Source organism: Littorina saxatilis, linkage group LG9 (assembly GCF_037325665.1).
Source record: "Littorina saxatilis isolate snail1 linkage group LG9, US_GU_Lsax_2.0, whole genome shotgun sequence".
NCBI lineage: Eukaryota > Metazoa > Mollusca > Gastropoda > Littorinimorpha > Littorinidae > Littorina > Littorina saxatilis.
In genome coordinates, this window is record NC_090253.1 from 57,410,659 (window position 1) to 57,421,440 (window position 10,782).

At 41.7% G+C, this 10,782-nt stretch overlaps 1 protein-coding gene across 2 annotated transcripts; it reads left to right on the plus strand.

Annotated features, from left to right (window-relative positions):
- Positions 1 to 358: 358 nt before the first annotated feature.
- Positions 359 to 10,657, plus strand: LOC138976574 (zinc finger SWIM domain-containing protein 7-like). Of its 2 annotated transcripts, XR_011459078.1 has the most exons (8): positions 359 to 542; positions 1,022 to 1,090; positions 2,146 to 2,167; positions 2,742 to 2,844; positions 4,938 to 5,016; positions 6,780 to 6,805; positions 7,159 to 8,278; positions 9,052 to 10,657. XR_011459078.1 is itself a non-coding variant. In XM_070349418.1 (7 exons), exons 1-7 carry the CDS (start codon positions 506 to 508, stop codon positions 7,261 to 7,263), a joined length of 441 nt encoding a protein of 146 aa, XP_070205519.1. In that variant the 5' UTR covers positions 359 to 505; the 3' UTR covers positions 7,264 to 10,657. The 2 variants fall into 2 exon arrangements, 1 of the variants encoding a protein (XP_070205519.1); XM_070349418.1 differs by having other exon boundaries at positions 7,159 to 10,657.
- Positions 10,658 to 10,782: the final 125 nt, after the last annotated feature.

Genomic DNA, 10,782 nt, shown 5'->3' on the forward strand with positions numbered 1-10,782 from the left:
GAAAGGTCGCAGAGTTAAAATCAAGTTGACAGGGGGTATAACTTTTTTTTCATGCGAGTTACGTCAAAAACAGTATCATTTCTATTGAATTTTATTACTAATTTGACATAATAAAATAACTTTAAAGGCTTCTGCAGCAAACTGAATGTAAATCAAGTCGTTAATAATGAGCAAGTGATTTTAAGACGAGGAACACATAGAGAAAACCTACCATTCGGGAGGAATGGGTTCGCCCCAGTCTGGCGCGCACAGTGTTCGGTGCAAGTGTACTCATATAATCGACAGATAACGTTCTGCAGGCATTGGATTGGATGATGGATCTGCATGCAAGTCCGTGATTGGATCGTCTACGAATGGCGGGCAGAAATCAACTTCCTGTTGTCTGCTCAAAACATGTGTGTTTGATTGTAAGCTGCAAACGAAGAGTGTGGCAACCGAAGTGTGTCTTAAATGACGTAAACAGGATACAGCGCAGTTTTTGAGCAGCTGACATCAAGACGCTAGCATGTCAGATTCTAAGACCTCGCCAGACAGCGCAAAACGTATGTATAGATCTATTATAAAGACCACAAATGGCACAAGATTGTATTGAGCCAAGTGTTGCTAATTACACCAGGAAATCTGCGTGGGAATTCGGCAATCACTCATCCATGCATACCACCGCTCAGCATAGCCCCCCCCCCCCCCCAACACATACACACACCTTCCAAGTCCCTCTTCTTACTGGATCATTTTGCATAAGCTTCCCCACACATACCCACCAATACAGTATAGTAAAACACACACACACACACTGTTGTATGGTAAAGCGTACAGTCATCAAGAGGAGTTTTTATTTTCAGTCTCAATGAAAGAGGTTGTTCAACTTTTCCGTATCATAACAAATAATTATGAGCAATATATTTAGTATATACAGTATACACACCACAGCTTGATATATAGACGAAAGAGAAGCTCATGCAATATGATGATGTATATTATTATGTGTAGCACCTTCATTGTTTTGTACATCTTATTTCAGAACAAGTTGCTGATGTTGGCAAAAGTCTTTTGAAGGAGGCTGCCAAGATATACCAAGACCAAGGAAGATGTAATGCTGGCTTTTTATTTTTATGTTTTATTTGTGTGTGTGTTGATATATATTGAGGTCTGCACATGTTGTACATTTACTATGTTGTGCCTTATGTTCTTGAGAAATAAGGCACACACAAATATTTGTTTCAAACAAAAAGGCTAACAAAATTAGGGTCTGTAGGCCAGTTACAATGTTGCTGTTGTTGATTCAAGTTGCTGCCAGCTTGAAGTCGAACACAACAATAAAAATGGAAACTAAGTGTCTTGCCGGATTCCAATAAAACGTTTGTCCACAGTGTAGCATTGCACTGTGACTTTGTTCTCTACGTTCATTTCCTCTCTTTGTGTCATCAGCTGCATCACATTATGAGGTTTGGGATCAGGGCTCCCCATAGCGCGCGTCCCTGCGTCCTATACGCACTAGAAGCCGAAAACACGTACTAGAAATATATGGAGGGGGTCCCTGGACGCACTAGATTTTAAAAGAGCAGGTCCTAGGACGCACTAAATGTCCTTTATCGTGCGTACCGTAAATTTCCATTTTCAGACTGCAATTGTCACTTCGCAGTACTTTATACGTAACCACAATGTTTTATAAGTACACTGGGACTTTTCGGCTTTTGGACCCTTGGGACCCTCTAAAATACTGCAGTGGGGGTCCATGGACCCTCTACAATTTCAAAGTGGGGGTCTCGGGACGCACTAGGAGGGGGGGGGGGGGTCCATGGGGAGCCCTGCGGATGCAGCTCAGCTATGTGTGTGTGCATTGTATTTGTGCACATGTATACTAATGTGTGTGTGTTTGTCTGCCAGTGTGTGTGTGTGCATTGTATTTGTGCACATGTATACTAATGTGTGTGTGTTTGTCTGCCAGTATGTGTGTGTGCATTGTATTTGTGCACATGTATACTAATGTGTGTGTGTTTGTCTGCCAGTGTGTGTGTGTGCTTGTGTATGTGTGTATGCATGTGAGTGTTAGTTCTACCCTGCTGAAACTTTTACTGTCTAAAAAAAATCATGTGCTTTACACATAAAGAAGTATACTAAATGTACAATACCTTTAAATTCCAGTGACAGATGAAATCCTATCAGCGTAAGTAGATCTTTTCCTTCTCATTTTGTTCCTCTCTGCCAGCTTCATGTCTAGTAAATATGTAGTTTATTCAGAACCATGTGGATGTTTGCTAAAAATATGTAATATTGTGTATGAGTGTAAACAAAGGCATCGTCATGCAACTTTTGTCTTTTCATTCATTGTAATAGTGCAGAATGTGTTATGAAATACATGTACATTCTTTTTTAGCAGAGATGGAGACTCGGTGAAGCTCTTCGTTTTTGGGTAGATAATTCCTGCTGATACAGCCGTCTTCCTAATGGAAGAAAATTATGAATTTAGAACTTCTTAACATGAGTGCTTAAATAGACTGCTTGGACACAACTGCTTGGATAGTATCTTACCGGCCGAAAGCGGCGGAAAGCTGCCTAAATGGCGGGGTAAAAATAGTCATACAAGTAAGAATCCACTCGTGAAAAACATGAGTGTACATGGGAGTTTAAGCCCATGAACGCAGAAGAAGAAGAAGAAGTATCTTGAGACAGAAAGATTTTTTAGTTACCCTCAAAATGTTGTCGTCAAAAATCTTATCCTGTAAAGAATCTGTTTGCAGACTTCACTTTGTGTATCATGCATCGCTTCAGTCTGCCCTGGAACTGGTTGACAAGGCTGCAGTGACGCAAGTGGTGTCTGCATCTGGTCGTTCTGTGTATCAGGTGAGACTGTGGCTATACATGCTGCAGTAACAGGATGGCTGCTAGGATTCATTTTCTTAGGCACATTTTTGGCAATTTTTGGAAGTTATTAGGCAACTCTTGGCTTCACCTTTTCCTCCCCTTGAACAAAAAAGTTTGACAGGTCTGCTGAAATAGTGGCAAAGACCTGTCACCTTTTTGCCGACTGTCAATGCCAAACAACATTCTTGACTGTTACAGTGGAACCCCCCATGTAAGACTCCAAAAAATCTAGGGTAAAAACAGGTCTCAAAAAGGAGGGAGTCTTCCAATGGAGGTAAATTTACAGGGGCTTTGAACAGAAAGTCTGAAAAAGTCTGCTGAGCCCTAGTACTAGCGTACTCGGGGATAAAAAAGGGGAATACTTACGTTGGGGGGCTCGGAGTCTTAAAGGCTGCCATATACCTAGCGTTCATTAATTAATTCATATTGTTTACATGTGCCAATAATGTTATAAATCTTTACCTAAGGGGATATAATAACGATTGGCTGTAGCTTTCGAACACAGAAAAAATTATTTCAGTATTGCAAAGTGGTGTTGATAGTGTCGAATGTAAACAGAACAGTCTCAAAGTGAAAGTGGATGTTTTCCGGAAATTGCGAAGTTAACAAGAATACAGAAAAGCGCGCTTTCCTGCTTAGCACAATACGCTGCCGCGCTAATCTGGCGTGTCAATATCACTATGTTTTGCATGTGGAAGGTGAGCGATTTCCTTCACGCGGGGATTGACGAAGCTGTACTGTCTGTGTTGACGGTCTAAAAGTAGCCCAAGTCCTGGAGAACTGTTGCTAAACATAGCCATAAAGAATTAATTATTTCTCGTAATTAAATAAGGACTTCAAACCTAAAACTTTGCAGGAAGCTTAATTTATACATCCCCGCAACGATGGGAAAAGCCCTGAAAGTAATTAAACTAATTAAATAGGACTATATGTCAGCCTTTAAAAGGGGGGTTCCACAGTAAATCCATGTGTGTGTGATGCATGTGGCCCTGTCAGTACTTTGCTTGTTAGGTATTGAGGGCGCTGTGGCGGGGTGGTAAGACGTCGGCCTCTTAATCGGAAGGTGGAGGGTTCGAATCCCGGCCGCGGTCACCTGGTGGGATAATTAGTGTGGAGATGTTTCCGATCTCCCAGGTCAACTTATGTGCAGACCTGCTAGTGGCTTATCCCCCTTCGTGTGTACACGCAAGCACAAGACCAAGTGCGCACGGAAAAGATCCTGTAATCCATGTCAGAGTTCGGTGGGTTATATATAAACACAAAAATACCCAGCATGCTTCCTCCGAAAGCGGTGTATGGCTGCCTGGCTGTCTAAATGGCGGGGTAAAAATGGTCATACACGTAAAATTCCACTCGTGCAAAAACACGAGTGTACGTGGGAGTTTCAGCCCACGAACGCAGAAGAAGAAGAAGAAGCTTGTTAGCTATACTTTATGTTGAGCTTTCCAATCTGTCTTGCAGTACATACTTTCTTGAAAAGAGACTTTCAAATGTCACAAGCTACTGCAGACTTATAAGTCAAAACAAACAACAATTACATATAATACGAGTCTTGTTGTATTTAAAGTGATCCATCATTTCTGATCTTTCAGGAAAATATGTGTAAAATTCAAGAAAGATCCTTTTTCCCTTTCTGTTAGGCCAACAACAAAAAAGTGTGGTTAAGGTAACATAGCCATAAAAAATAGGGTAGGAAGGTAGGCAATCTCTTTTTTTTTTCTTTTTTTTTTCCCTCTATTATTGCAGAGCAACCAAGCGTGTAGCACTCGCAACCGAAGAAGATGCCGCCATTTTTGTCATGGCAAGCGTCTGTTAGGCCTTTTTAGTAGAAGGAGTTATTTCCCTTGCATCGTCTGTCGTCTGCATGGCGACTCGAGCACTTTTGCTTTCATTGCGTTTTGTGCACTCGTTTTCTTGTTTTCATTTTTTTTTTTTTTTTTTTTTTTTTTTACAAATGTAATAAAAAGTTATAGGGTCGGCCCCTAAAAATAGGGTAGGTCGGGTTACCGTAACCACACCTTTTTTTTTTTTTTGGCCTTATATATATCCCACATCTCTGCTCTTTCTTTCAGGTGATTGGAAGTTCCGGTACCCCTTACACCTGTTTTAAGACCAGTCACTACTGCTCCTGCCCGGCCTTCACCTACTCTGGTAGGTACAGTGTACGTGTGTGTGTACAGGCATATGTGGTGTGTGTGTGTACAGGCATATGTGGAGTGTGTGTGTGTGTACAGGCATATGTGGAGTATGTGTGTGTGTACAGGCATATGTGGAGTGTGTGTGTGTACAGGCATATGTGGAGTGTGTGTACAGGCATATGTGGAGTGTGTGTGTGTGTACAGGCATATGTGGAGTGTGTGTGTGTACAGGCGTATGTGGAGTGTGTGTGTGTGTACAGGCATATGTGGAGTGTGTGTGTGTGTGTGTACAGGCATATTTGGAGTGTGTGTGTGTACAGGCATATGTGGAGTGTGTGTGTGTACAGGCATATGTGGAGTGTGTGTGTGTGTACAGGCATATGTGGAGTGTGTGTGTACAGGCATATGTGGAGTGTGTGTGTACAGGCATATGTGGAGTGTGTGTGTGTACAGGCATATGTGGAGTGTGTGTGTACAGGCATATGTGGAGTGTGTGTGTGTACAGGCATATGTGGAGTGTGTGTGTGTACAGGCTTATGTGGAGTGTGTGTGTGTGTGTACAGGCATATGTGGAGTATGTGTGTGTACAGGCATATGTGGAGTGTGTGTGTGTGTACAGGCATTGGTGGAGTGTGTGTACAGGCATATGTGGAGTGTGTGTGTGTACAGGCATATGTGGAGTGTGTGTGTGTACAGGCTTATGTGGAGTGTGTGTGTACAGGCATATGTGGAGTATGTGTGTGTGTACAGGCATATGTGGAGTGTGTGTGTGTGTACAGGCATATGTGGAGTGTGTGTGTGTACAGGCATATGTGGAGTGTGTGTGTGTGTACAGGCATATGTGGAGTGTGTGTGTTGTATGTATGTTTGCGTGCATATGCAGGGATGGCCAAATCCCACAAATGTAACTCACCAGCCGGGCGAGCAACTCCAAGAAAGTCACTAGCCCGCCAGAAGTTTCACAAGCCCGGTAAATACTAAACAAACAATGGAACAGAAGTTTCAGCATGTGCAGTGTTTATTTGGCTTTTGAAAATGAAACTCAATTGCAAAACCAAAAGTTGCTTTGCATTTAAGGCCAAAAAAAAAAAAAATTGTCTGTTTCTGGTAACATGGCTAAAAAAAATAGGGTCGGTAGGTCGGGATTTTTTTTTTTTTTTTTTTTTTTTTTCCCCAAATGTAGACCAATAAAACTAACTTTAAAAATCGCGCAAAGAGACTGGATTCACTATACATAGAGACAAGACACTCAACACATTTACAAATCGTCAGCGGACTTTCGTTTTCACACGTTTTTGTTGTTCATTTTCTCACACTGCCCTTTACCACCAAAAAATAAATAAAAATTTTTGAGTTTGGAAAAAAAAGTTTAGGGTCGGCGCCGAAATTTAGGGTCGGTCGGGTGACCAGAAACAGACAATTTTTTTTTTTTGGCCTAACCAGAATTTTCACTAGCCAGCCTGGCAAGCTGCCAGACGGTTTCTACTAGCCCGGCGGATTTTTTACTCGCCCCTGGTGACCGCCGAGCGGTGGTTTTGGCCATCCCTGGTATGTGTGTTTGTGTGCATGCAAATGTGCCATGTGTGTGCGTGTGCTTCTGTGTGTGTGTGTGTGTGTGTGTGTTTGCAATTTTGATGTGGATGTCTTGCTCTGAGGATTCTTCTTGGCAATCTATGAGTTTGTATCCTCATATCAATACATGTTTATGAATGTCAATCAACTATCAATATGTGTCTTTTGTCAGTATTTCAAAACAGCATCTGCCTTTTCTTTCAGTTCTTCACAAGGAAGACCATATGATGGTAAGTTTGTTTCTGATAACTTTCCGATCATCTGAAATCTTACTCTACAACATCCTATCATCTCAGAGTTCCTATATTAGACGTGAGATTTTTCCGGCATTTGACAGATTTCCAAAGCTCTAGAAGACACTTTGTTGTTGCTGCACTGATTGCATCCAGATTGCATTGCATCATTTTTGCAAAAAACAACTCCAGCTTATTATAGCGTTGAGCCTTTTTTCTTTTCTTTTCTTGACAATTTTAATATATCATCCCACCATACCTGATTGTTACTGGTTCTGTGTACTGTTGGCAAGTGCCAGAGAAATGAGAAATTAGAAATGGCTGTTTTAATGCCGTTTTCCTTTTTTCAGTGCAAGCACCATCTGGCAGTGGAGCTATCCAACATGACAGGAAAGACCAAGACACTGAATGTAACGGACCAGCAGTTAGCTGACATGCTGGCCATGATCGAATGACAGCTGATCAACTCTTTATTCTGAGTGATGTTTTTTGTTTGATTTCAACCTGCTGAAATCTGTCAGAGAGACTGGCAGACAGGCCGTTTCTGCCACCCATGGTCAAGGAGGATAATCCAGACATACTCAACCTATCCGTGACGGGCGCAGTGGCGTGGTGGTAAGACGTCGGCCTCCTAATCGGGAGGTCGTGAGTTCGAATCCCGGTCGCTGCCGCCTGGTGGGTTAAGAGTGGAGATTTTTCCGATCTCCCAGGTCAACTTATGTGCAGACCTGCTAGTGACTTAACCCCCTTCGTGTGTACACGCAAGCACAAGACCAAGTGCGCACGGAACAGATCCTGTAATCCATGTCAGAGTTCGGTGGGTTATGGAAACACGAAAATACCCAGCATGCCTACCCAACGAAATCGGAGTGAAGCTGACTATGCTCTCAGAGTATAGTGTGGGGAACCCAAATGGGCAAACGAGCTCACACGTAACCAGACAATTCTGGAACGCTGAAGAAGAAGAAGAAGACCTATCCGTCTGGAACACACTTGCTGACACACTATGTGTGACAGCTTAAAAGCAAACAAGGTACAGACAATTGGAACAGACACCTTCGACCCTTTCAAACATATATATATATATTCAGCTTGGGTGAGACTTTTTCAGCCTGTGAACAACTGATGACGGCTGCCTAATCACATATCCTGGGGTGAAACTTGGCACGTTTCATAATCTGTAAAAATGTGAATGCTACACTGTCACTGATTTTCTTTTTCCCGCACCTGACTACTTATGAAATTAACCCTTAGGCTGGTTGTCGCGACATATGTCGCGCTACTTTACGTATACTGTCACCTGGTTGTCACGACATATGTCGCGCTACTGGCTCAGTCTGTTTGGTCGGTTCCGATTACCTCCCATGGATGCGAAAACCTATATGACCGTTTTTCTTTATTTTTCTCTCTGTTAATTCACCAGTGGCTATGTAACATGTGTTACATAATTGCACCAGTGTAAGGGTTAAGGTCCTGTCATCTCTCAAAAACAAGCATCTTGTGCCTTAAAGATATTCCGGACTTCAAGTTCGGACTTGCATTTTGTTTATGTACCTAGTTCTTGAATTCTTTTCAGACATGTCACTGATATATCGCTGATGGCAACCATTCCCTTGACACGTCAGCAATATGTCACTGAATTTTCACACTGAAACTAACAGTCAAAGGGAAACAACATATACAGGGTGTCTCAAAAAAAAGTACCCGATTTTCTTTCAATACTACAGACAAGTCAGTAACTTTATTGAAATCATTTTGCCGTGATATTGTAGTCAGTTCATGGAAGTTTCGTCCCCAGTTCACAGCTTTCAGTTGAGATCGTCTGTTTCTTCACACCACGTGATCAATGTAGCCACCCCGTTTTCCAATGACAGACTGCAAAATGTTTCCTGTGGGATGTTCTGGATTTCTCTGAGAATGTTTGCCTTTAGTTGTTGTAGGTTTCTTGGTCTGGGGTACATAATAGTGTATTAGCTTACATATTAGTTTTTCCATTTCTCGGTACTGATGTTTCAGTGTCTTTTTGGGTACTTTTTTTTTAGACACCCTATATCGTCAAAAAAGTTAAACATTCAGGCATGAATTGGTTTGTGTGCCTTATTTATTTGCAAGTATCTCCTAGCTCTGTTTTCAAAGTCCCCCCCCCCCCCCGCGCGGGTTAGGGGGAAGAATTTACCCGATGCTCCCCAGCATGTCGTAAGAGGCGACTAACGGATTCTGTTTCTCCTTTTACCCTTGTTAAGTGTTTCTTGTATAGAATATAGTCAATGTTTGTAAAGATTTTAGTCAAGCAGTATGTAAGAAATGTTAAGTCCTTTGTACTGGAAACTTGCATTCTCCCAGTAAGGTCATACATTGTACTACGTTGCAAGCCCCTGGAGCAATTTTTTGATTAGTGCTTTTGTGAACAAGAAACAATTAACAAGTGGCTCTATCCCATTCCCCCCCTTTCCCCGTCGCGATATAACCTTGAACGGTTGAAAACGACGTTAAACACCAAATAAATAAAGAAAGAAAAGCTGCATGTCGTCTGCTCGCGTTGTACGGATTAGCTGTTCTCTTCTCCTCCCCTTGTTGCATCCTTGTTCTTCAGTTGTTTCTAGTTTTCCGTTGATGTTGTGTTTTGGTCTTCTTCATAAGTAGTCTTGTTTAAAATTAAAAAAACTCAAACTTCTTTTTGTTGTATACGAATGAACTAATAAAAAGCTGTTTAACAGCTGTGTTGTTAAATCGAGTTTTTTTCCAAAGTCAGTGTGGCGCCTGCGCAAAACTAATGCGCATAAGAAACGGCGTCTGCTATCAAACCCTGAGATCAACGCATCGACGCAAAAACTGTCATTTTGTAAGTTTGGAACAACAAATCAAGGTCTTCGACTCGTCGGCATTATACTTGTCTCGTCTAAACATCGGACCCTATTGATACGCTGAAAACACAATAGCTGTTAATGTCTTTTGGGGTACTTATTTTTTAGACACCCTATATAAATTATCGTCAAAAAGTTAAACATTCAGGCATGAATTGGTTTGTGTGCCTTGTTTTTTTGCAAGTATCTCCTAGCTCAAAGTTTTGCATATGACCTGCCAAGATGTCAACCTCCATGAGGCATGCCCTTGGCTTTACTGAACTCATCGTTTTCATTTTCATTTGGTGTAAATCAATGGCTGTTTGGATTGTGTGGGCAGATTTTATTTTTGCGCCAGTGAGTTTCCCATGGGCAGACAATACATGTATATGAACTGGTATATATATATATATGTATGTATACTGCATTGAACTTGAATGTGATCTCTGTAAAACTTTTTCAAGACCCCTGAGACTGCTGCTTTCTTAGTAAAACTAAGATATGATGAAATTAAATACTGTTTATTTATTGTATAAAAGAGTAAACACTGAAGTTTACAAAACACGTCAAATGTTTTATGACATCTTGATCATGTATTTTTGGCATTTAAAAAAAAAAAATGCTAAAAATCCTGTGTCACAGAATAGCATGATAGCCCTGAAGAGTGCTTCGACAAAGAGTTTAAGAATCGTGAGAATGGTGAAGAGATGAGTGAAAATCCATCTGTTTCTTTGAGAGCGAGAGTAAGAGAATGTGTGTGTGTGTAAACATATGAACAGGTTTAGTACATGTAGCTCAGTCGGTAGCGCGCTGGATTTGTATCCAGTTGGCCGCTGTCAGCGCGAGTTCGTCCCCACGTTCGGCGAGAGATTTATTTCTCAGAGTCAACTTTGTGTGCAGACTCTCCTCGGTGTCCGAACACCCCCGTGTGTACACACAAGCACAAGACCAAGTGCGCACGAAAAAGATCCTGTAATCCATGTCAGAGTTCGGTGGGTTATAGAAACACGAGAATACCCAGCATGCTTCCTCCGAAAGCGGCGTATGGCTGCCTAACTGGCGGGGTAAAAACGGTCATACACGTAAAAGCCGTGGGAGTTTCAGCCCATGAACGAAAAAAAAAAAGTACAT